The following is a 27,078-nucleotide window of genomic DNA, read 5'->3' on the forward strand; positions in this document are numbered from 1 at the left end:
TTTACAAAATGAGCCCATTCATTCTGAGTTAAAGGGGGACAGAAGCAAGACTTTGCTGGCTTTGGTCTTCCATTTCAAAGGGATCTTCGTGTAAATGAATAGCAATTGAGTATATTCCAATAAAAAGGTTTACTTTCTTTGCTGCCAATCTGGCGTGTGGTCAGTTATTTGCTTTAGAGATTCTATAATTGGGTTTGTAGTAAGACTCTGTTTTCCTTTAGAACAACAGTCATATACATGTTAATAGTAACAGCATGAACAGTATTTATATAGTGCATACAGCTGTGGACTGAACAGTGTCACCCCGCACAAATCCATGTGTTGATGCTCTAACCCCCAATGGGACCTGTATTTGGAGATAGAGCCTTTAGGAGATAATTAAGGTTAAATGAGGTCATAAGTGCTTGGCCCGGATCAGATAGGATTGGAGCCCTTAAAAGAAGAGGAAGAGGGGCTGGCTGGGTGGTGCATTGGTTAAGTGCGCATGTTCCACTTCAGCAGCCCCGGGGTTCGCTGGCTCAGATCCCGGGTGCAGACATGGCACTACTTGGCAAGCCATGCTGTGGTAGGTGTCCCACATATAAAGTAGAGGAAGATGGGCATGGATGTTAGCTCAGGGCCACTCTTCCTCAGCAAAAGGAGGAGGATTGGCAGCAGACTTTAGTTCAGGGCTAATCTTCCTCAAAAAAAAAAAAGAAGAGTAAGAGACACCTAAGCTCTCTCTCCCCATGCGCATGCACCAAGAAAAGGCTGTGTGAAGATAGAGAGAAGGTGGACATCTACAAACCAAGAAGGCCCTCGCTAAAAACTGGAACCTTGAGTTTGGACTTCTAGCCTTCAGAACTGTGAGAAAATAAATCTCTGTTGTTTAATTCTTGTAGTCTATGGTATTTTGTTAGGGCAGCCTGAGCAGACTAATAAATGTACTATATGGCAAGGACTGATGTAAGCGATTTATGTGAATGAACTTATTTAGTATCCACAACAGTCCTGTGAGGCGCAGGTACTATTACTATTGTTCCCATTCTACAGATGAGGAAACTGAAGCATAGTTACGGTTTACTAACTCACCCAAGGTCATACAGCTAGAAAATAATGGAACTAGGATTTGAGTCCAAGCAGTCTAATGCTGAGGTCCATGCTTCTAACTGCTGTTTTATATTGCTTAAGTAAACTTTAAAGATAGAAAAAAACTAATACCAGCACATGGGAAAAATCCACTGTGAGTAGAAAAGTATAGTGAAATGGTAGAAAAAGTGATAATGCAGTCTGCAGAATTTTCAGTAATAAACTAGGTACTTATATCTTTTATTAAAATTTTTGAGTGGTTGCAATTTTTTTCCAGTCAAATAAGCTAAGTAGGAATGGCTCCTTTAATGTTTATTTTGTCTTATGTTTTTAGATATGAAGTTAGTTTATTAAAGGATTAGTAAACAAAGTTTAAGACTTTGTTTCCTACTTTGTTTCTTTTCTTCATCTCGTATTCTTGCTAGTGAGAATGATTTTGGATTTTTTAAAAAAATTGTTTTTTACCTTTTTGTTTAAATAGGAATCTAGGAGAGAAGTAGTAGTTCTGAGTGTCTCATTTGACCTCCCAAATTCAATATGCCTTTACAGAATCAGAATCTTAGAGTTGAAAGGAACTTTAAAAGTCTAGCCTCTCTGTTATTGTTGGAATATAGAGACAGATATTGAACCTTTACTTGCAGTATTCTAGATTATAAGGAAAACAACCTAAAACATGTCCTTTTCCTTTTCTTAACCTTAATTATTAAAAAATTATTTTATATGATAACTGAAGTCGGTATTCCTCTGACTTCTATCTAGTTAGCCCTTGGCGTCAGAGGGTTCTTCATGTCCAGATAACAGAAAATCCATTTCAAAATGGCTTAAACTAAAAGATAAATTTAATCAGCTCACTGAAGTCCTCGAATAGATATGATTCCAGCTAGGCTTTTTCCTTTATCTCTTTCCTCTGATTTCCTCTATGTGTTGATGTCTTCAGGATGGCTTCTTAGCAGGATGACTGCAGCAACTCAAAGCTTCCTGTCTTCATACGACAACGTCTGTAGAAAAGAGAACTCTGTAGAGAAGGGAGCACTTTGTTTTCTTAGAAACCTCATTGTTTCTTGTTGTCTCTCATTGAGTCTTGTGCCCATCCTTGAACCAAATACTCTACCCTGAAGGATGGGGTATATTTGTTTGGTTTTGCCTAGTTTGAGCTCACCCCCGGGAACTTTTGAGTGGGGAGAGGGAAATGTTGTACTGATTTTTCCAACAGTGATTAATACAATGAATTCTTTTTACTTATTCTGGAGAACTGAAAGAATTTTTTTAGGGATAGATTTTTTTTGCATTTAAAAGAAATAATTTTGGTTTGGAAAAAGAGTATTATTGGATTTTGTAGTGTTTTTTGAAGTGTTCCTTTTATTTTCTCTGTGTGTGTGTGAGATATGTGTGTAAATTATTTTTGTTATTTCTAACTTGGTTATGATTTCTTATATTTTGTTGAAGATTTTCATGTTCATATTAGGGAGGGATATTGTTTTGTATTTTTCTTGTACTGTTTTTGTCTTGTATTGGTATCAGCTTGATATTGGCCTTATAAAATGAATTTGGAAGTGTTTTCTGCTCTTCAGTTTTCTAATAGAGGTTGTTTAATATTGATTTTATTTTTAACTCAAGTGTTTGATATAATTCACCAGTGAAACCATCTGTCCCTGGAGCTTTTTTTCCAGGGAGGTTTTTAAACTACAAATTTATTTTTTCTAGTCATAAGGACCATTCAGTTTATCTGTTTCATCTTGAGTGAGTTTTGGTAGTTGGTGGCTTTGAGGAATTGGTCTATTTCGTCTAAGTTGTCTACGTTATGTTTGTAGAGTGGTTTGAAGTACTGCCTTGTTATCTTTTGAATGTCTGTGGCCACTGTAGTGATAATCCCCTTTCATTCCTAGTATTGGTAATTTATCTTTCCTCTTTTATTCTTTGTCAGTCCTGCTACAAGTTTATCAATTTTATCGGTCTTTTCAAAGAGACAGCTTTTGGCTTCATTGCTCTTTTTTATATTTTCTTTATGTTTTCAGTTTCTCTCATTTCTGCTCTTTATTATTTCCTTTCTTCTACATGATTTGGGTTGATTTTCTTCTTGCTTTTCTAGTTTCTTGAAGTAGAAGCTTAGATTATAGATTTGACATCCTCTTTTCCAATGTAATCATTTAGTGCTATAAATTTCCTGGTATGTGCTTCTTTAGCTGCATCTCAAAGATTTTGATATGTTGTGTTTTCATTTTCATTAAATTCAATATGTCTGAAAACTTCCCTTAAGTTAAAGTCTAAATGTTTAGGAATTTTTCTTTTATTTTTCTGTCATTGATTACTAGTTTAATTCCGTTATGATCAGAGAATAGACTTTGTATGATTTCAATTCTTTTAAATTAAGATTTACTCTATGACTCAGAATATGGTCTGTCTTCTTGAATGTTCTGTTTTTGCTTGGAATGAATGTTTATGTCATTGTTATTGGAGATAGAATGTTCTGTTGATGTCACTTAGATCCCATTGATTAATTAGGTTGTTCAGGCTTCCTCTATTCTTATTGATTTTCTGGCTGGTAGTTCTTTCAATTACTGAGAGAGGGGTATTGAAGTCCCCAATTGTAATTTTGGATTTGTTTCGTCTTTCTGTTCGGTCAGTTTTTGCTTCCTGTATTTTGAGGTAAACTCTTGTTAGGTGATTACATATTTGGGATTGTTATGGCTTCTTGGTAGCACCACCAAAGCCCTAATACCAAAACCAGACAACAATATTACAAGGAAAGGAAACTATAGACCAGGTCTAATGTTCTTCATGAACATAGACACAAAAATCTTTAACCAGATCTTGGTAAATTTAATTCAGCAGTACGTAAAAAAAATTATACTTCATGACTAAGTGAGGTTTATCCTGGGAATGCATGGTTGGTTTAACATTTGGAAATTAGTCAATGTAATTGAAGTTATTTAGGAAATAAAAGAGAAAAAACATGTGATCATCTCAGTAGATGCAGAAAAATCATTTAACAACACTCAACATCCATTCATGATAAAAACTCTCAGCAAACTTGGATTAGAAGAGAACTTTCTCAACCTGATTAAGGATATTAACACACATACACCCCCCCCCCCCAAAACAAAACAAATAGAAAAAAATCACCACATACTTGCTGTTGAAAGACTAGACACTTTCCCCTAAGATTGTGAATTAGGCAAGGATGTCTTTGCTCTCCTACTTATGTGTACATTGTACATGAGATCCTAGCCAGTGCACTAAAGCAAGAAAAAGACAAAAAGAAGTACAAATATTAGAAATGAGGAAGTACAACTCTCTTTACTTGTAGTCAACATGATTGTTCTTGAAGAAAAGCCTAGGGAATCAACCAAACAGTAGTAAGAAAGTACTAGAGTGAGTGAACAAATTTACTAAGAGCATAGGCTACAGGTTCAATACACTGAGTAATATTTCTTTTTTTTTTTCCTGCTTTTTCTCCCCAAATCCCCCCAGTACATAGTTGTATATTTTAGTTGTGGGTCAGTAATATTTCTATATACTGGAAAATAAGTAGTTATAAATGCAACTTAAAAATAGTATCATTTGCAATAGCATAAAAATATGAACTGTATGTGGATGAATTTAACAAAATATGTGCAAAACCTATGCTCTGAAAACTGTGATTATTGAGAGATTTAAAAGGACTTAAATAAATGGAGAGATATGCCATGTTCATGAGTCAGAATACTCAATATTGTTGAGATGTCAGTTCTCTTGAAATTGATATTTAGATTTAAAGCAACCCCAATAAAAATGACTTTTTCATATGAATTGATAGTCTGATTATAAAATCTGTGTGAGAGCACAAAGCATGTGCAATAGTGAAAATAATTTTTAAAAAAGAAGAACAAAGTTGAAGGATTTACACTACCTGACTTGAAGGTTTACTGTAAAGCTGCAGTAATGGGGACAGTATGGTTTTAGCATAAAGATAGACATAGGAATCAGTGGAAAAGAGTAGGAATAGAACTGCACATACATGGTTAATTGATTTACAACAAAGCTGCTGAGGTAATTCAATGGGTAAAAGGATAGTCTTTCCAACAAATGGTGATAGATTATCTATACATGTTTGTGTAGAAAAGGAATGAACCTTGACTCTTTTTTCAATGTTGTACACAAAAATTAACTTGAAATGGATCATAGATTTAAACATAAAAACTAAACGTATAAAACTTCCAGTAGAAAGCATTTGAGAAAATCCGTGACTTTGTAAGCAAAGTGTTTTTAGAATACAGAAAGAATAAACCATAAAAGAAAAAAATTGGTAAATTGAACTTCATGATAATTAAAAATTTCTGCTCTCCAAAAGACATTAAGAAAATGAAAAGGCAAGCCACAGACTTGGGGAAAATGTTTCTGATACATATATAAGGATGTATTCAAAGTATATGAATAATTCTTCACCAAAGAAGGTCTATGAATAGCCAGTGAGCACATCAGTCGTGAGGGAAATTAAAATTCAAACCACAATGCAATATCCTACACACCCATAAGGATGTCTAAAATTAAAAAGACCGAGCATATCAAGTATTGACAGGGTGGTAGAATAACTACAACTCTCATACGCTGCTGCTGGCAGTAAAAAATGGTACACTCTGGAGAGCAGGTTGTCAGTCTCTCATAAAGTTAAACATAAGCTTATCGTTACAGCCGAGCAGGTCCACTCCTAAGTATTTTCATGATGCTCACAAATGAGATCAAATAATAATTTTGTTTTTCTTGCTAAGGTAGGTTTTTGTATCAATGGGTGCAGAATTCATAAATCGAATTTTAAGCTGTCTTTTCCAGTGTTCTATAAAAGTTTAAGTAGGAGTTATCATCCTTAAAATTAGAGTTTATTTTATGAAACTTCCAGAGTATGGTACTTTTTGAAATAGTGGGTAGCTCTTTGAAAACTTCTCAGTTTCCTCTGTTTCTTGGTCTGTTTGTTTAGACTTTCTGTTTCTGCTTTCGTAAGTCAAAATAATATCTATTTTCTTAGGAAATCAGTTCCATTCATATTTTCAAGTTTATTGGGAAGATATGACTAAAATGAGCTTTTTCTAGTTTTTGTGATTTCCTCTGTGTCTGTCTGTTGATGCACTCTCATTTCTTATTTGGAGTTTTTGTATTCCCATAACTGCTTTTTAAAAATAAGTTAGTGGTGGATTTATTGTATAGTTCTTTTCATAGAACTATCTCTTGAAGTTATTATTTTAACACTTTTCTTCATTTCTTTTTTTTAATTGAATTAATGATAGGTTACAATCTTGTGAAATTTCAGTTGTACATTAATGTTTGTCATTCGTGTTGTAGGTGCACAACTTCACCCTTTGTGCCCACCTCCCCACCCCACCTTTCCCCTGGTATCCACTAAACTGTTCTTAGTCCATAATTTTAAATTCCTCATATGAGTGGAGTCATGCACAGATTATCCTTCTCTCGCTGGCTTATTTCACTTAACATAATTCCCTCAAGGTCCATCCATGTTATTGCAAATGGAATGATTTTGTTCTGTTTTGCAGCTGAGTAGTATTCCATTGTATATATGTACCACATCTTCTTTATCCATTCGTCTGTTGCTGGGCACTTAGGTTGCTTCCATGTCTTGGCTATTGTAAATAATGCTGCAATGAACATTGGGGTACATAGGACTTTTGGGATTGCTAACTTCAAGCTCTCTGGATAAATACCCAGTATTGGGATGGCTGGACCTTATGGTAGTTCTATTTATAATTTTTTGAGAAATCTCCATACTGTTTTCCATAGTGGCTGCACCAGTTTGCATTCCCACCAGCAGTGTATGAGGGATCTTTTTTCTCCACAACGTCTCCAACATTTGTTACTATTAGTTTTAGATATTTTTGTCATTCTAATGGGTGTAAGGTAATATCTTAGTGTAGTTTTTTTTTTTTTAAAGATTTTATTTTTTCCTTTTTCTCCCCAAAGCCCTAAGTGTATTCTTCGTTGTGGGTTCCTCTAGTTGTGGCATGCGGGACGCTGCCTCAGCGTGGTCTGACGAGCAGTGCCATGTCCGCGCCCAGGATTTGAACCGACGAAACACTGGGCCGCCTGCAGCGGAGCGCGCGAACCTAACCACTTGGTCACGGGTCCAGCCCCTATCTTAGTGTAGTTTTGATTTGCATTTCCCTGATGATAAGTGATGATGAGCATCTTTTCATGTGCCTCTTGGCCATCCGTATATCTTCTTTGGAGAAATGTCTCTTCATGTCTCCAGCCCATTTTTTGATTGGGTTGTTTGATTTTTTGTTGTTGAGTTGTGAGAGTTCTTTATATATTATGGATATTAAGCCTTTGTCAGATATATGACTTGCAAATATTTTTTCCCAGGTAGTGGGTTGTTTTTTTGTTTCAATCCTGTTTTCATTTGCCTTGAAGAAGCTCTTGAGTCTGATGAAGTCCCATTTGTTTATTCTTTCTATTGTTTCCCTTCTCTGAGAAGGCATGGTGTCCGAAAAGATCCTTTTAATACTGATGTCAAAGAGTGTACTGCCTACGTTTTCTTCTAGAAGTCTTATGGTTTCAGGTCTCACCTTTAGGTCTTTGATCCATTTTGAGTTTATTTTGGTGAATGGTGAAAAAGAATGGTCAATTTTCATTCTTTTACATGTTGCTTTCCAGTTTTCCCAGCACCATTTGTTGAAAAGACTTTCGTTTCTCCATTGTATGCCCTCAGCTCCTTTGTTGGAAATAAGCTGTCCATAGATGTGTGGTTTTATTTCTGGGCTTTCAGTTCTGTTCCATTGATCTGTGCACCTGTTTTTGTACCAGTACCATGCTGTTTTGATTACTGTAGCTTTGTAGTATGTTTTGAAGTCAGGGATTGTGATGCCTCACGTGTTGTTCTTTTTTCTCAGGATTGCTTTAGAAATTCGGGGTCTTTTGTTGCCCCATATGAATTTTAGGATTCTTTGTTCTAATTCTGTAAAGAATGTCACTGGGATTCTGATTGGGATGGCGTTGAATCTGTAGATTGCTTTAGGTAGAACGGACATTTTAACTATGTTTATTCTTCCAATCCATGTACATGGAATGTCTTTCCATCTCCTTATGTCGTCATCCAGTTCTCTCAGAAAGGCCTTGTAATTTTCATGATATAGGTCCTTCACTTCCTTAGTTAAATTTACCCCAAGGTATTTTATTCCTTTTGTTGCGATTGTGAATGGTATTGTGTTCTTGAGTTCTTTTTCTGTTAGTTCATTACTGGAGTATAGAAATCCTACTGATTTATGCGAATTGATTTTGTACCCTGCAACTTTGCTGTAGTTGTTGATTACTTCTAATAGTTTCCCAATGGATTCTTTGGGGTTTTCTATATATAAGATCATGTTGTCTGCAAACAGCCAGAGTTTCACTTCTTCCCTCCCTATTTGGATTCCTTTCATTCCTTTTTCTTGTCTGATTGCTCTGGCCAGGACCTCCAGTACTATGTTAAATAAGAGTGGTGATAGAGGGCATCCTTGTCTCGTTCCTGTTTTCAGGGGGATGGGGTTCAGTTTTTGCCCATTGAGTATGATGTTGGCTATGGGTTTGTCATATATGGCCTCTATTATATTGAGGTAGTTTCCTTCTATGCCCATTTTGTTCAGAGTTTTTATCATAAATGGCTGTTGGATCTTGTCAAATGCCTTCTCTGCATCTATTGAGATGATCGTGTGGTTTTTATTCCTCAGTTTGTTGATGTGGTGTATCACGTTGATTGATTTGCGGATGTTGAACCATCCCTGTGTCCCTGGTATGAATCCCACCTGATCCTGATGTATGATCCTTTTGATGAATTGCTGAATTCTGGTTGCCAAAATTTTGTTTAGAACTTTTACATCTATGTTCATCAGTGATATTGGCCTCTATTTCTCTTTTTTCATGGTGTCCTTGTCAGGCTTTGGTATCAGCGTGATGTTGGCCTCATAGAATGTGTTAGGAAGTGTTCCATCTTCCCTAATCTTTTGAAATAGCTTGAAAAGGATAGGTATTTAAATCCTCTCTGAAAGTTTGGTAGAATTCCCCAGGAAAGCCATCTGGTCTTGGGTTTTTATTCTTTGGGATGTTTTTGATTGCTGTTTCAATCTCTTTCCTTGTGATTGGTCTGTTCAAATTGTCTGCCTCTTCTTGAGTGAGCTTTGGGAGATTGTAGGAGTCCAAGAATTTATCCATTTCCTCTAGGTTATCCATTCTGTTGGCATATAGTTTTTTGTAGTATTCTCTTATAATCTGTTGTATTTCTGCAGAGTCTGTTGTTATTTCTCCTCGCTCATTTCTGATTTTGTTTATTTCAGCTTTCTCCCATTTTTTCTTTGTAAGCCTGGCTAGGGGGTTGTCAATTTTATTTATCTTCTCAAAAAACCAGCTCTTTGTTTCATTGTTCCTTTCTACTGCCTTTTTCATTTCAATAGTATTTATTTCTGCTGTGATTTTTATTATTTCTCTCCTTCTGCTGACTTTGGGCTTCATTTGTTCTTTTTTCTCTAGTTCAGTTAGGTGTGCTTAAGGGTTGCTTATTTGGGATTTTTCTTGTTTGTTAAGATGTGCCTGTATTGCGATGAATTTTCCTCTTAATACAGCTTTTGCTGTATCCCATATGAGTTGGTAGGGCATGCTATCATTTTCATTTGTTTCCAGGTATTTTTTTATTTCTTCTTTAATTTCTTCAATGATCCATTGCTTGTTCAGTAGTGTGTTGTTTAGTCTCCACATCTTTGTGGGTTTCTCAGCTTTTTTCTTGTAATTAATTTCTAGCCTTATAGTATTATGATCGGACAAGATGCTTGTTATTATTTCAATTTTTTTAAATTTGTAGAGGCTTGCCTTGTTTCCCAACATATGGTCTATCCTTGAGAATGTTCCATGTGCACTTCAGAAGAATGTGTATTCAGCTCTTTCAGGGTGGAGTGATCTATATATGTCTATTAAGTCCAATTGTTTTAGTTTTTCATTTAACTCCCCTATTTCCTTGTTGATTTTCTGTCTGGATGATCTGTCAGTTTATGTGAGTGGAGTGTTGAGGTCCCCTACTGTTATTGTGTTGTTTTTTAACATTTTCCTTTAGGTCTGTTAATAGTTGCTTTATGAATCTTGGTGCTCCTGTGTTGGGTGCATAGATATTTATAAGCGTTATTTCTTCTTGATGAAGTGTCCCTTTGATCATTATATATTGTCCCTCTATGTCTCTGTTTCCCTGTCTTATTTTGAAATCCACTTCTCTGATGTAAGAATTGCAACACCTGCCTTTTTTTCCTTGCTATTAGCTTGAAGTATTGTCCTCCACCCCTTCACCCTGAGCCTGTGTTTGTCCTTGGGGCTGAGGTGTGTTTCTTGGAGGCAACAAATTGTTGGATCTTGTTCTTTAATCCATTATGCCACTTTGTGTCTTTTTATTGGAGAGTTCAATCCCTTCACATTGAGAGTGATTATTGATGCATGTGGACTTAATGCTGTCAATCTGTCGCTCATTATCTTGTTTTCCTGCATTTCTTTTCCTGTGTGCTTTAGCCTACCCATTTAATACTGCAATTTCTTATGCTGGGTTTCTTAGATTTTTCCTTATTTATGATTTGTGACTCTGTTCTGTACTTTATTTTAGTGTCTACCCTGAAGCTTGTATTTAGAATCTCGTGTATAATATAGTCTATTCTCTGGTGGTCTCTTACTTACTTGGCCAATACTGATTTAGACCCTTTGCTCTTCCCCTCCTAAATAATTATTTTCATTTCTTATTCCAACTCGTGTAATGAATTTGTAGTTAGAGTGACAAGATCATCCTTGCTTTGGTGGTTTCCTTACCTCTACCCTAATGCTATAGTTGAATATTTGCTATCCTGTTCTGGTTCTATCCATCGGTCTCCCTAGTCTGTGTATTGTGACCCCTTTCTCCCTTTTTTCTTTTTTCAGGTATGAGAGCCTTCTTGAGGATTTCTTGTAGTGGAGGGCTTTTAGTTACAAATTCTCTCAACTTTTGTTTGTCTGGAAAAGATTTAATTTCTCCCTCATATTTGAAGGAAATTCTTGCTGGATAGAGTATTCTTTGCTGAAGATTTTTATCTTTTAAAGCTTTGAATATGTCACTCCATTCTCTCCTAGCTTGTAGGGTTTCTGTAGAGAAATCCACTGACAGTCTGATAGGGGCTCCTTTATAGGTTATTCTCTTCTTTTTTCTTACTTCCCTGAGTATTCTTTCTTTATCTTTCCTTCTTGCCAAGTGTACTACTATGTGCCTTGCTGTAGGTCTTTTTACATTGACAAATCTAGGAGATCTGAAAGCTTCTTCTATACACATTTCTCTGTCAATCCCTAGATTTGGGAAGTTCTCTTCAATAATTTCGTTAAGCACACTTTCTGCTTCATTTTCCTTTTTCACGTTCTCGGGAATTCTTATGATCCTTAAGTTCTTACTCGTTGAATCCACTACCTCTCGAAGATTTTCCTCGTTTTTTTAAATTCTTAGTTCTCTTCCTTCCTCTGTCTGGAGCCATTCAGCCTGTCTATCTTCAATTATGTTAATTTGCTCTTCTGTGGTGTCTACACGGGCATTCAGGGAATCCGTATTCTGTTTTATCTGGGCCATTGTGTTTTTCTTCTCTAGTAATTCTGTTTGACTCTTCTTTATGATTTCAATCTCTTTTGTGAAGTAACTCCAGAACTCATTGGCTTGTTTCTCTATCTTTCTCTCTACCTCATTGATTTTTTTGATTATAGCTGCTGTGAACTCATTATCACTTAGTTTACCTAATTCCAAGTCCTCAGGACTTAATTCTATGTTTTTATTGTTTTCCTTCTGGTCTGGGGCTTTTATAAATTGCTGGATGGTAGAGGTGCGGTTTTTTCGCATGGTGGTAGAATTCGGTTGCAGTTACAGCCTGTCACCACTAGATGGGGGTTGAGAGCCGCATGTTCTGAGCTCTGTGCCTTCGGGCAAGATGGCCGCAACCAGTAGCTTTGATGGGAGGGAGGGGCTGCTATTCTCCAGTGCCGATCTGGATTCAGATCAGTTCTGTTCTCTGGTCTCCCGAGGCCCTGGGTTTATGGGGTCCCCGCAAACGGAAGCTTTCCCTCGTCAGCGGGTTTCCAGTGAACCAGCGGCAGGAGTCCTCGATGATCCCCCGGTACATGGCCCCTCCCCCTGCTCCTTCCCGGAACCCCGCAGCAGTGATGGCAGACTCTAGCTGGGGGAGCGACCTTCTCTCCTACCCATTCCAGCGCCTCTGAGGCTGTCAGCAACGTTTATGATCTCCACCTTCTTGTTATTGTAGGTCTCTAGCATGTTGGCCTTAGTTTTATTCTCTGAAATTCAGTTTTTCCAATCCTTTGTTGTATTTTGGAGGGGAGAGAATCCCGGGTCACCTCACCCCGCCATTTTGCTCCCCTTTTCTTCATTTCTAATTCATTAATTTCTGTCTTTAGTTTTTCTGATTCTTCTAGTCTGTTGTTCAAGTTTATCATTCTTTTTCTTACTTCCTTTGTAGAATGATGTCACTTCAATTATTTTCATTTCTTCTTATTAAATAATATACAATTTCAAGTAGGAGTTTTTCTCTGAGAACTGCTTTAGTTGATTCCTATGTTCTCATAATAAATTTTTATAAGTGTTTTATATATTCTGCAATGTCATGTTTCACTTCTTATCTGACCCACAGGTAGTTTAGACCTTTTAATTTTTTCCAGTTGAAATTTTGAGTTGTCTAGGTAAATACTCATAGTGCCAGCCAGTAATTTCAGTTTTGCCTTTTCGGTCCTTGGGCTTTAGCTCGTGGCATGAACCTCTCCTTGTGGAACTAACCAGAGTTGGTACAAAATAGGTGGGTTCAGGCCTTGTTCCTTTCCGGAGTAGTCAGCACTTTAGAGGAATATGCACTTAGAGGACTAAATAAATAACTAGAGAACTGAGAAGCATAACTACCTATAAAAACTGAAATAAGAACAAAAATAGGTATTCTTAAGGATTTAAAATAAACATGATAAATGTTTTGGATGAAATACTGATAAAAAGAGATACATATTCAAGTGATTATTCAAAAGATACGGATATATGGATGATTAAATGTCTTGATAAAGTTTTTATTATCTTAATAAAAAGCTGAGGAACAAGAAAAGTAACAGGAAACTATGTCTGTAATAAGTCGGAACAAATGTTCTAGTTAATAGCAACATGAAGGAAACTGAGTGAGGAGAAGACCAAGGAATTCATCAGCGTATGGTGGAGCACTTGTCTTGTTAGAAGGAAAATGTACTTATTGATAAGTTGAAGAAATTATTAGGAGCATATGAACAAGAAAATGTGATGTAAGTTAAGGACAACCATTATAAGAACAAATTTGTATAGCTTTAAACCATCAAAAGAAAAGACTATTTACCCAGTAGAAAAAGGAATGGAAGAAAAAAGGAAAGAAAAGAAAGAATAGTAAATGGAAAAATATGGACTAAGTGATGTCGAATGCTGACTCCTAAAATATCGCCAAGGTAACTTGTTGATAAGACAAAGCTGAGTTTAATGCTTACTATGTTAATGAAGACCACTACTTCACCAGAGCCTTGGTAGCCTGTCAGACAAGAAAGGCCAAAGTTGAGGTATTTATTGAGATTTTAAGTCTAGTTTAACATGGACCCTTCAGTTGGCTGGGGGGCAGGCAGGATCGTTGGTTATGATTGGGTAAGGATGATGGTATAATAATTTAGGATTGGTAAGTGGAGAATTTAGAGGCAAGAAGTTCATAGGTTTAGAGTGTAAGCCATCATTTGGTACTTTCTGTTGAGGAGTTTCTGGGTCTTTAGGAAGTTCCTGGAACGAACAATAAACTTATTTTGTAAGTTTTATCTTTCTGGGCAAGTGTCTTCTGGAACAGTAAACTCATGTTGATGAAGACAGTATAATAGTAAAGTTATGTAGATAGGAAACTGTGTGGATGATTTTATTCTCAGAAGATAGAAATAATAATTGCATTTCCTGGGTTGGGGAGGACCCATCTGCTCCCAGTTATTTATTTTTTACTATGCTGCTAAATTTGTTTTGCTAGTATTTTATTCAGGATTTCTGCCTTATATTCATTAGTAAGGTTGGCCTGTTTTCTTGTCATGTGTTTACAGTATCTAGTTTTGATATCATTTGGACCAGCTTTGTTGAATTAGTTCCTACCTTTCTGAAATATTTCCTTTAAGATCAGGATTATATCTTTCTTGAAGATGAGTAGATCTTATTAATTTGATTTTCTCTACTCACATTTTGTTTTATGACTTACTTTTTCAGTATGATCTATCTGCTTTTTGATTGTTAAGGATTATTATAGTTATTGTTCCACTGTGGTTTTCTAGCCTTGCTGTATTTTATTATTATTTTTAAGTATATTTTTTGCCCTTTTTATGAGTTTGAACTAGAAAAGCATGGTTGTCTTAGGACTTATTATCATCTTGAACCACCCTCCCCATTTCTTGAATTAATCCTCTTTTTGTACCTGTCTCAGTTGAGTAGACAGATAGCTCATATTCTGACCAGGAAGAAAATTGAGGAGAATTATAACTTTGGTTTTCCTTTATCTTCCTGTTAGATATCAATTTGTCATCTTTAGGAAAATATATTAAACAATGTATATTATCTATTCTTGTGGAAAAGTGAACCATGTTGGGTATTCTTTTTGGTCCTTATATTTCTACTTTGATTTACTTTGTGTATATAAAAAATTAATGGGACTGGCCTGGTGGCGCAGTGGTTAAGTTCGCATGTTCCACTTCTCGGCAGCCTGGGGTTCACCGATTTGGATCCCAGGTGTGGACATGGCACCGCTTGGCAAAAGCCGTGCTGTGGTAGGTGTCCCACATATAAAGTAGAGGAAGATGGGCATGGATGTTGGCTCAGGGCCAGTCTTCCTCAGCAAAAAGGGGAGAGTTGGCAATAGCTAGCTCAGGGCTAATCTTCCTCAAAAAAAATAATAAATAAAAAAAAATTAAAATAGACCTTTTACAAAGGCTATCTTTTTAATTTCAGTTTTCTTCCCCCAAATATAGGAAGTTCACAAATGGGTGCCACCATAGTAGATGCTTTGGATACCCTTTATATCATGGGACTTCTTGATGAATTCCGAGATGGGCAAAAATGGATTGAAGACAACCTTGATTTCAGTGTGGTGAGTATACAATTGATAATTTCTTAGATTGACTGTGAAAAGACAGTGTCTAACAATAGTAGTTTTGAGCATTATACTAGCAATTTAAGGAAATCCTAAGTCCCCTTTCTTCTTTTACTTTTCTTCCCCTAATCCTTTGAGGCACTGTGTTAAGGCAATAGTTAGGGAGAAAAACACATTGAATTAGAAATATCAGGAAACCATAAAATACTTTATAACTAATAAATATTTTCTTAATTTTTTGAAGACTCAGTGATTTAGCACAGCTTTGATGAGCCTCCATAATTAGGCCTATGCCCATCCTTCCAGCATTTTGGCATAGCTGTCGAGTGGTACTGCTTAGGTTTTGAAGCTCAGCACAGCTACAATCTAGTGCTACTTGGGAAAGTTCCTTATTCTTCCTAAACCTGTCATAAAATTTCTATCCCATTACAATATTGTGAGGATTATTTGAGATAATCTGGTACATATTAAGTGTTCAGTAAATGGTATCAATTATTTTCATTTTTGTTAGTCTTCACCTAGAAGATGTGTGGGCTGTTTTGTCTTATTCATTATCACCTTCCGTGATGTTTGTGTTTGCTCTTCCTTCTGAGTGGAGTCAGAAGTCACTCCTCTCTGACTTTTTCTCTTTGGCTGACTCAGCATGATTCAAGTTGTGATTTAAATCCATAATTATTTCTTCTCTGATGCCTCTCCTGATGCCAAGGTAGATAAAGACTGATTACTTTCTTTTATATTATTTTAGTATTTTGGACATATCTCAATTAGAGCAGTTTTTATTATCAATTAGGTTTAGGTTTGGCTATGAATGGTGGAAAATCCAACATAAAATAGCTTAAACAAGATAGGTGTTTTTCTCTCTCATGCAGATCAAGTACGGAGGTAAGCACTGTAGGGCTGGTGTGGGTCGCTCCTTGAGGACCAAGGACCTAGGATCCTTTGTCTTGTTGCTCTGTCAGTTTCATGGTTCAAAATGGTTCCTCAGGAGAAGGTGGATAAACCTTCCAGTTTCAGAAAGGAGGAAGGGACAGAGGAAAGATATGTGACTGTTCTTTTAAGAGCACTTCTCAGGAGTTGGTTGCGCCATTTTTGCTTGTATCCTCCTCAGTGGATCTTACTCATATGTCTCCACCTTACTGTAAAGGGAGACTGGGAAATGTAGTCTCTTTTTTTTTTTCTGGATAGCTACTTAGCCCTTATAGATTGTGCTTTTTGTATTAAGAAATCCCTACTCCAAAGTCATGAAGATATATTCCTATATTTAATTCTAAACGTTTTAAAGTTTTGCTTTTGCGTTTAGGTCTTTAATCTATATGAAATTGATTTTGTATGTAGGGTGAGATAGGCAACTATTAATTGCTCATAGCACCATTTAATTCTCTACTTTTTGTACATGCCACATTAGTCATATATTAGTCATATTAGTCTATTCTTTTCTACTGACTTTTCTCTTTATCCCTACATCAGTATTAAACTATCTTAACTACAGTATTTTTATAAGAAGCTTGATATCTATATCTGAATCTTGATATCTGATCTTGTTCTACTAGGAAATTATCTTAGTAATTCTTTATTCTTTTAAGCTCCATAAAAGTGCATTGAAATTTTGATGAGGATTGCATTAAATTTATGGATTAAATTGGAGAGAATTGGTATCAGTGCAATTTCAAATACTCCTGTTCATTAACATGACAGCTTTATTATGTCTAATAATTCACTGGCATATCATTGTATTGGTTGGCTCAATCAGGAACCAGAACTATACTATTTATTTTAATTAGAGGATTTAATGTTTAAATTGTTAACCAAGTAATGAGGAACTGCAAAGGGAATATTGTGGTATTACAAGAGATAGTAACTACAGTAAACAGCTACCACCCCTGGCACTTTGAGAACAATGGGAAGAGGTTGGAATCATTAAAATTTAGTAGTTTGGAACTCTGTTTCTGGTGTCTTAGGGGTTCTTAGAAGGGCTCTCTCAAAGCTGGGACTCAGACCTCTGAGGAGGGGACACCTAGCTAGAGTTCGGTATCTCTAAGGGCCGCAATGAGACTGATTTGGGGAATATGTATGTGTGGGAGGGGAACTGTAACCTGGAACCAACTCCCAATGTGAAGCCTGACACAGGAGTGAGTTTGACAATTCTGCAATAGTGGGTAGACCCGTTTGGTAATCATAAAGTGAGTCAAAGGGATATTGGTAGGCGATGACATCTGAGAGGTTGTGGGGAATCTGATTATGTTGGATTTTATCAGTCATTTTACTCTTGAGTGTAACCAGAGATCGTTGTAAGGGTTTGCACAGAGTAGGAACCTAGACTGACTTAAGATTTACAAGGCTTACTCTAGCTATGGGGTGCTGAATGAATAGAGTGTAGGCAAGAGGGTAAGGATGGAAGCAGGGAAACTGGATAGAGGGTTATTGTTCTGGTGAGTGATAGAGGCCCTCCTTGCTTTTTCTCTTCCTCTGTGTATTTAGTGAATGTCTGCTGTGTGCCCTGCAGTATGCTATATATTGGGAATATATGAAGTAATAGAAAGCACTTTGCTTTCAAGGATGGGGTGGATTGACAGTTCTGTTACTAAAACATGACAGCATATTGTGGACATTCTATCTTAGAAAAATAGACTTGTGTTAGCAAGTGATGTGTTCTGCCTATGAGTGTTGAAAAGACTTCAGGGTAATATATATTTCCTTTTAATTTTCATTAAATATTAATTATGAGTGTTATTTTTATATTAGTCAATTGTGTATAATCTGTGGATTCTTTGATCATATTCTCTGTCACTTCTACTTTTCTTTCCATGTATTAGAATTTTTTTTGGCAATATTTATATGCATATCTAAATACAAGAATATAGGCTCTATATAGTAAGTTTATTAATAGTGCTATATTTGTGGCAAATTTCCTTCTGTTTGTTGTTTGCCTGTTAATTTTGTTCATGATTTTTTTCTTATAAGTAATGTGTGTTATGGGAACATTCAGTCTTTCATCATTTATTATCAATAAATACTATTGATTTTATGCTTACCAAGTGCTTGTTTTCTCAAGAAAGTTTATATACTGTCACATTTTTTCTGTTTTTTGTTGTAATTTTTCTACATTTATTTCTAAATCATTTGGATTTCATTTTAACATATATGTGAAATGAGTATCCAAATTAATTTCTTACCTAGGAGCCAGTTTTCTCAGCATTATTAACTGAAAAATCCATCATCCTACCATTATTTTTGGTGCCTCCTTTAACATTTATTGTTATTATATGTACCAGGAAAAGTATTTAAAATTCATGAGGAGAGAGAGGACTAAAATGGACAGTGTACTGTAGTGATAGAACAGAAGGGAGGGGACCAGAAGAGAGGGTGCTACTCCGGAATTCAAGAAGTGGAGGATTTCATGAGGAAGGGAGAATAGTTAACAGCATCCAGTATCTTGATAATTTCACAATAATCTGTACATGAAAATGGCCCATTGGTTTTGGCAGTTAGGAAGCTGTGGTGACGGTAATAATAGAGGAGCTTCAGTAACATTAACAAACGGGAGGTGAGATTGCAGTTGGATGAGAAGTGAAGATGTAGAAAGCAGAAAAAACATTCTCCACGGGATGTTTGAGAGAAGTGTATGAAGTATTGAAAATATTTTGCAAACTGTAAAGCTTTATGTATGTGTGAATATTGTCACTATGTTTTCACAGAATTCAGAGGTGTCTGTGTTTGAAGTCAACATTCGATTTATTGGAGGCCTCCTTTCAGCATATTATCTTTCAGGAGAGGAGGTAAGCAAAATCAAGTAATATTTTGTTTGTTTTGGGGAAAGGAGTTGTGAATAGGATTTAATAAAACGAAAAATTTCGCTAGCAGCATATTGTTTTTCTGAATTGTCTAATATTGAAGTAATCTAAAGGTTTGCTGAAAGAGGTGGATGCTTCAGGTAGAACTGTTTCTTGGGAATAATGATTTTTCCATTTTGAGAATCTCAGTCAAACATAAATTTATCACACATCCCAGCTTTATGTGCACCACGTCTCCTTTGCAGGAGCAATCCTTCTCCAGAATTTTGCCGTTGCAGTTAATTACATGGTTGAAACAAAGGGAGAAAAGAAATTAAGAAGACCTGAATTAGGGAATGAATCAGGAAGAATGACTATGGATCCTCCTAAGACCAAATATTAATTAATAAAACTGCCTGTTTAGAAATTGAATTTGTTGCTACATATTAAAAAAAACAAAATATAACAAGAACTCTGAATCCTCCTTTCTGGAAGTCTTGGTGTAATACACACAGACACACTTGAGACCTATGGTGATGGAGAAGTGGGTGTGGGAAAATCCTTTTTACTACTCAGGTGGGTTAAAGGATGGGATTGGAGAGTGGGAGAAAGAAACTAAAGGAAGAGATTCTAAGTCATTTCTATTTCATTTTCTGAGAAACTACTTAGCCTATATATTTAATTGGTTAGTCTAAATGATTGTAAGAGCTCTTTGCAAATTTAAGAAAATTCATCTTTTGTTGTATGTATTGTAAAGATGGGTTTCTATGTTGTCTTTACTTTTGTTTTGTTTTGTGTGGTTAACTTTAAAGTAGTCGTTTTTAGGATTTTTTCCTTTAAAACTTCTAGACCTTGGTCCTTAGAAAGCCTTCCCTATGTCTGTGTTATTACAAAACAGAAATCCTCATTTTTCTTCTGGATTTTGTGATTTTATATGCTTATATTTAATCTTATTTCATCTGTCTTTGCTTGTGTGTGAAAGAGTGAGGTATTCATGTACTACTGTTTTTTAGAAGAACTATGTTTGAAGATGCTGATATTTAATAGATAATATTAGATAAATAACATTTATTGTGTAATTTTACTGTTAGACTTTATTATGGGACTTGGTTAAACCTCCAAGCTATCTGTCTATTGTCAGGACACTTCAGTTCACATTTAATAAAATAAAAAAAGAGTGATTTATGCTCTGATGAAGAGTTTTTCAAACTTCAGTATGTATCGGAATCACATAGGGTGTCTTATGAAAGTGGAGATTCCGAGTCCTACCCACAGGACTGTGATTCAGTTGGTTTGGTGTGGAGACCATTATTTATTTCTATCAAGTACTCCTTATTAAAGGAGATTTTGGAAGTGGTGGTTCCATACTTTGAGAAACTCTGACCTAACTTATATGAATAAAATCATTGTAAATTTATTTATTTATTTATTTATTTATTATTATTTTTTAAGATTTTATTTTTTCCTTTTTCTCCCCAAAGCCCCCCGGTACATAGTTGTATATTTTTAGTTGTGGGTCCTTCTAGTTGTGGCATGTGGGATGCCGCCTCGGTGTGGCTTGATGAGCAGTGCCATGTCCGTGCCCAGGATTCGAACCGACGAAACACTGGGCCGCCTGCAGTGGAGCGCTCGAACTTAACCACTTGGCCACGGGGCCAGCTCCTGTAAATTTATTGATAGGATTTTTTTGTCAGGCTTACTGAGGTATTGCCTATTATTACATAGAGCACAATTCACCCATTTTAGTGTATACCTCTATGAGTTTTGACAGTACATACAGTCTAGAAACCACCAGCGCAATCAAGGTATAGAAGAATTCTTATCGTGCCAGAAAATTCCCTTTTACCATATTACAGTCACCCCATCCCCTACTGCCGGCCTCTGGTAAGTACTGATCTGTTTTCTGTCCCTACAGTTAGGAATACTGGGTTCTTTCAAGTAGCACAGTGCATTTGAGATTTATTGATGTATTTATTAGTTCATTTCTTTTTACTGCCATGTGGTATTCCATTGTGTGGATGTAAGTCAGTTTATCCATTCACCAATGGATTTGTTTTTAGTTTTGGAGATTGTGAGTAAAGCTACTATAAACATTTGCCTGTAGATTTCTGTAAGACCATAAATTTTCATTTCTCTTGGGTAAATATCAAGAAGTGGCATTGCTGCATCAAATAGTAAGTATATATTTAACTTTGGAAGAAACTGCCAGACTCTTTTCCAGTAGTTGCCTTCCATCCAATAGTTGTCTTGATATTGTGAGTTTCTTTATTATTTTTAGCTATTCTAATAGGTGTGTAGTAGTATCTTCTTTTCATTTTGCTTTTCTCTAATGACAAATGATGTTGAGCACCTTTTCCTGTGCTTATTTACCATCCATATATCTTCTTTATTTGTCTGTTCAAATTTTTGGCCATTAACATTTTTTGTTTGTTTTCTTACTGAATTTTGAGAGTTCTTTGTATAATCTGGGTATAGATATTTTATCACTATGTGTTTGCAAATATTTTCTCCCTGTCTGTAGCTTATCTTTTCAGTGACTTAGCAGTATCTTGTGAAGAACTGAAGTTGTTACATCTTGAAGAAGTCCAGTTTATTAGTTTTATCTTTTATGGTTCATGCTTTTGGTATTATATTTAAGAACTGTTTGCCTAATCCAGGCTCACAAAGATTTTCTGTTACGTTTTCTTCTAACAGTATTGTAGTTTTACTTTACTTTTACTTTTAAATCTGTAGTCCATTTTAAGTTAAATTCTATGTATGCTCTGAGGTATAGGTTGAGCTTCATTTCTTTCCATATGGATATTCAGAAATTCTAACACCATTTGTTGAAAAGACTATCTTTTCCCTATTTAATTGGGTTTGAACCTTTATTGAAATCAGTTGACCGAGTGTGGGTCTCCTTCTAGACTCTGTTCTGGTGATCTGTGTGACTGTCTGTTTGCCATTATCGCACTGTGTTCATTATAATGGCTTTATGGAAAGTCTTGAAATCAGTGTGTTTGAGTTCTCTGGCTTTGCTCCTTTTCAAAGTTGTTTTGGCTATTCTAGTTACTTTTATTTTCTATATAAATTCTAGAACCAGTTTGCTGATTTCTACAAATGTCCTCCTGGATTTGGATGGAATTACATTGCATTTATAGTTAAGTTTAGGGAAAATTGGTGTCTTAACCATATTGAGCTTTCCACTTTATGAACATAATATATCCCTCTATTTATTTACTGCTTCTTTAATTTTCCTCGTTGGTGTTTCTAGTTTTTAGCATACAGATCTTGTACATGTTTTGATAGATTTATACCTATTTTATGTTTTGTGGTGCTGTTAAAAGTGGCACAATATTTTTTAATTTCAATTTCCAATTATACATTGCCAGTATCTATAAATACAAGTGACTAAAAAAACTTTTAATAAAGACTTAGTTTTCAGCTGGCTCAAGGCATTTTGTTTCTCTATAGATAACCTCCTGATATTATCATTTAAGAAAAATTTTGGTAAAACGTACATAACGTAAAATTTTCCATTTAACCTTTTAAAAGCATACAGTTTAGTAACATTAAAGCAACATTCAGGGGCTGGCCTAGTGGTGTAGTGGTTAAGTTCATGTGCTGTCCTTCAGTGGCCTGGGGTTCACTGGTTGGGAGCCTGGGCACAGACCTATGCACCACTCATTAAGCCATGCTGTGGCAGCATCCCATATACAAAATGGAGGAAGATTGGCACAGATCTAGCTCAGCAACAGTCTTCCTCAAGCAAAAAGAGGAAGCTTGGCAACAGATGTTAGCTCAGGGCCAATCTTCCTCACCAAAAAAAAAAAAAAAAGAGAGACCATTCACATTGTTGTGCAATATACAATTGATTTTTATATTGACCTTGTACCCTGAGATTTTCCTAAATTCACTAATTAATTCTAGTCACTTTTAAATAGATTTTAGTAGATTCTTTGGGAATTTCTTTGTAAACAAGCGTGTCATCAGTGAATAGAGATATTTTATTTCTCTGTATAGAGAACAGTTTTATTTGTGTGGTTCTTTTATTGCTTTTTCTTGCCTTACTGCATTGCCTAGAACCTCCACTATGAAGTTGAATGGGAGTGGTGAGAGTGGACATCCTTGCTTGGTTCCTGATCTTAGGGGAAGAGCATTTAGTCTTTTCACCATTAACCCTAATGTTAGTGATAGGTTTTTTGTAGATTCCCTTTGTCATCCTGAAGAAGTTCCTTTCTGAGATTTTTTTTTTTATCATGAATGGATGTTGAATGTTATCAAATGTTTTTATGGCATTTAATAAGATGATTATATGATGTTTCCTCTTTATCTGTTGATATTATGAATTACATTGATTGATTTTTTAATGTCATACCAACCTTGCATTTTTGGGAAGAAACCCCACTTGGTCATGGTGTATTATCCTTTTTATATATTGCTGGAATTGATTTAGTAATGTATTGTTGATAATTTTTTGCATCTGTGTTCATGTAGAATATTGATCTAAGTTTTCTTTTAATATGTTTGTGTGTGTATGTGTATATTTTGTTTGAGTAATGCTGACCTCACAAAATGAATTAGGAATTGTTTCCTTTTTTTTTTTTAACTGGAGAAGTTTGTGTATAATTTGTATTATTTTTTCCTTAAATGTTTGGTAGAATTCCTCAGTGAAGCCACGTGGGGTTGGAGTTTTTGTTTTTGTTTTTCCTCCTAAGTTTAAAAGGTATTCAGTTTTTTCAGTAGATATAGTACTGTTCAGGTTGTTTCTTCCTGAGTGGTTTTTGTAGTTTGTGTGGCTTTTTTAGTTTGTGTATTTCAGGGAATTTGTTTCCTTAAGTTGTCTAATTTGTGGACATAAAGTTGCTTGTTATATTCTTTTATTATCCTTGTCATATCCGTAGGATCTTTAGTAATATCCCCTATTTCATCTTCTCTTTTTTTGTTGGTCTGACTACAGGTATATTAATATTACAATATTAGTTACAATACAATATAAATAATATTCTTTTCAAAGAACTCATATTTGGTTTTATTAATTTTTCACTGTTTTTGTGCATTCAATTTTATTAATTTCTGCTTTTATCTTTATTTACTTCCTTCTGTTTGGGGTTAAGTTGCTCTTTTTTTCTAGTTTCTTACGTTTGGAGCTTAGATCATTAATATGACAACTTTCTTTTTTTAAAGTATAAGTATTGATGTCATAAGCTTGCTTCTCAGCCCTTTTTTAGCTGCATTCTGTAAATTTTGATATTTTCATTTTCCTTTAACTCAAAATATTTTCTAATTTCTCTTCTTACTTTCTTTTTGATTCTCTATTTAGAAGTGTGTCATTTAATTTCCCAATATTTGAGGACTTTCAAGATATCTTTCTATTATTGATTTCGAGTTTAATTGTTCAATGGGCAGTGAATAGAGAACAAATCTATTGAATTTGTTGAAGGTTGTTTCATGGGCCAGAATATGGTCTATCTTATAAAGAAGGTGTGAAAGGATGTGTATGTGTATTCTGCCGTGATTGGGTTAAAATATCAATTAGGTCAAGCTAGATAATAGTGTTGCTCAGATCTTCTGTAGTTTTACCAATTTTCTGTCTACTTGTTCTGTCAAATACTGAGTAGAAGTCTTGAAGCCTCCAACTATAATCATGGATTTGTCAGTTTCTCCTTTCAGTCCTATCAGTTTTTACTTTATGTATGTTGGAGGTCTATTCTTAGATGTGTACGCATTTAGGATTGTTATGTTTTTTTGGTGAATTGATTCTTTTATTGTTTTTTAATTTTTCTCTTTGTCTCTGGTCATACTTACTGTTCTTAAGTCTAGTTTGATACTGATAGAGTCACGCTGGCTTTCTTTTAGATAGTGTTTGCGTGGTATATCTTTTAACCTATATGTTTTTATCTTTTAAGTTGGTTTTCTTGTAGAGAGATTTGGCAATCTGTTTTTACTTTGTGTTAGACCATTTGCATTCAGTATAACTGTTGATACAGTTATATTAAAATCTACTACTTATTTGTTTTCTGTTTGTCCCATCTGGTACCTCATTCTTATTTTCCTTTTCTCCTGCCTAAATTTGTATTATTTTTTGTGATTCGATTTTATCTCTATGATTGACTTCCTATTTATACCTAAAGTTTTTTTAGTGGTTGCCCTTTGTTTACTATGTACATTTTAATTAATCCTGGTCTACCTTCCATCAGTATTATACTGCTTCATTTGTATTGTAAGAACCTTGCAACAGTATATTCTCAATTCTTTTTTTTCCGCTTGTTGCTGTTTGTTATTATACATTTTTTTAATGCTAAAAACCCATTGTACATAGCTGCTAATTTTTGCTTTTGATGGTCAATTATTATTTAGAGCTATTAAAAATAAGAAAAGAATAGGCCTTTTTTTAATCTTTTCAATCATTTTCGTTGGTTTTCATTTCTCTATGTAGTTCGGGTTTCCGTCTGGTATATATTCCTTTTGTGTGGAGAGCTTCCTTTAACATTTTTTGTAAAGCAGGTCTGCTGGTAGTGAATTCTCTCAATTTCTGTTATTCTGAAGGTCTTTATTTCTTCTTCATTTTTGAAAGATGTTTTCTTTGTATGTGAAATTTCGGTTGGCAGTTTTCCCTTTCAACCCTTTGAAGTCTTAGAGTTTGCAAAGTTTGTGATGAGAAGTCTGCTTTAACTCTTTGTTCCACTATATGTCATATGTCGTCTTTGTCCTTTGGCTGCCTTTAAGATTTTCCGTTCATATTTTGTTTTTTTATGAAGAGTCTGAATGGTTTTACTTACCCTTTTTTTGGAGGGGCGAGTAGGACTCATTTATCTTGCTTGTGGTTCTCTGACATCCTTAGATCTATGGTTTGATGTCTTTATTTTTGAAAAAGCCTCGGTCATTGTCTTTTACATATGTTTTTTCTGCCTCCTTTCTCTTCTTCTGGGATTCCAATTACAAATAGGCCTTTTGAGATTGTCTCAGAGTTCTTGAATTCACTGCTTTTTTTTTTTTGTCCCTCTCACTGCTTTTTTTCTCCTTGTGTTCCAGTTTGGGTAATTTTTATAAACCCGTCTTCAAGTTTGCTAATTTTTTTCTCAGCTCTGTTGAATCTCCTTTGGAACCTGTTGAAGGCATTCTGCATCTCTGTTACCTTGAGTTTTTAAAAAATTGTTTCTGGTATTTCCATTTGACTTTTACATTTTCCTTTTTTCTGTTAAAATTCCTCATTGTCTTCATGCTTGTTTTCCACCATATCCACTAGGTCTTTTTTTTTTTCTTTTTTTGACTATTAAATCATCAAGAATATAATTGTATCTTTCTAACATTTTGAGTTTCTATATTGGCCATAGGAAGTAAAGGGATGAACTACTGCTTCTTCAGCAGTTTTCTTTTTTTTTATTGAGGTAACATTCGTTTATAACTTTATGTAAATTTCAGGTGTACATCATTATATTTCAATTTCTGTGTAGATTACATCATGTTCACCATCCAAGACCAGTTACCATCCATCACCATACACATGTGCCTAATCACCCCTTTTGCCCTCCCCTCTTCCACCTCCCCCCTTCCCTCTTCCCTCTGGTAACCACCAATCCAATCTCTGTCTCTGTGTGTTTGTTTGTTGTTTCCATCTTCTATTTATGAGTGAGATCATATGGTATTTGACTTTCTCCCTCTGACTTATTTCACTTAGCACAATATCCTCAAGATCCATCCATGTTGTCACAAATGGCCAGATTTCATTGGTTTTTTTCATGGCTGAGTAGTATTCCATTGTGTATATATACCACATCTTCTTTATCCATTCTTCCCTTGATGGGCACCTAGGTTGCTTCCAAGTCTTGGATATTGTGAATAATGCTGCAATGAACAGAGGGGTGCATGTATCTTTATGCATTCATGTTTTCGTGTTCTTTGCATAAATACCCACCAGGGGAATGGCTGGATTGTATGGTATTTCTATTCTTAAATTTTTGAGGACTTTCCATACTGTTTTCCCTAATGGCTGCACCAGTTTGCATTCCCACCAGCAGTGTATGAGGGTTCCCTTTTCTCCACATCCTCTCCAACACTTTTTATTTTTTATCTTGTTAATTATAGCCATTCTGATGGGTGTGTGGTGATATCTCATTGTAGTT

The 27,078-nt window shown here is 35.3% G+C and overlaps 1 protein-coding gene across 4 annotated transcripts in view; it reads left to right on the forward strand.

Annotated features, from left to right (window-relative positions):
- Positions 1 to 27,078, forward strand: part of MAN1A2 (mannosidase alpha class 1A member 2) — a 196,087-nt gene that overhangs the window by 62,221 nt on the left and 106,788 nt on the right. For all 4 annotated transcript variants that reach the window (XM_044749479.2, XM_014848270.3, XM_070487132.1 and 1 more), the window contains exons 4-5: positions 15,082 to 15,200; positions 18,899 to 18,979. In XM_044749479.2, coding sequence (XP_044605414.1) covers positions 15,082 to 15,200; positions 18,899 to 18,979 — 200 coding nt within the window. The remainder of the gene's footprint in view (positions 1 to 15,081; positions 15,201 to 18,898; positions 18,980 to 27,078) is intronic.

The sequence above is a fragment of the Equus asinus genome, chromosome 16, assembly GCF_041296235.1.
Source record: "Equus asinus isolate D_3611 breed Donkey chromosome 16, EquAss-T2T_v2, whole genome shotgun sequence".
In the NCBI taxonomy this organism is placed as follows: Eukaryota; Metazoa; Chordata; class Mammalia; order Perissodactyla; family Equidae; genus Equus; species Equus asinus.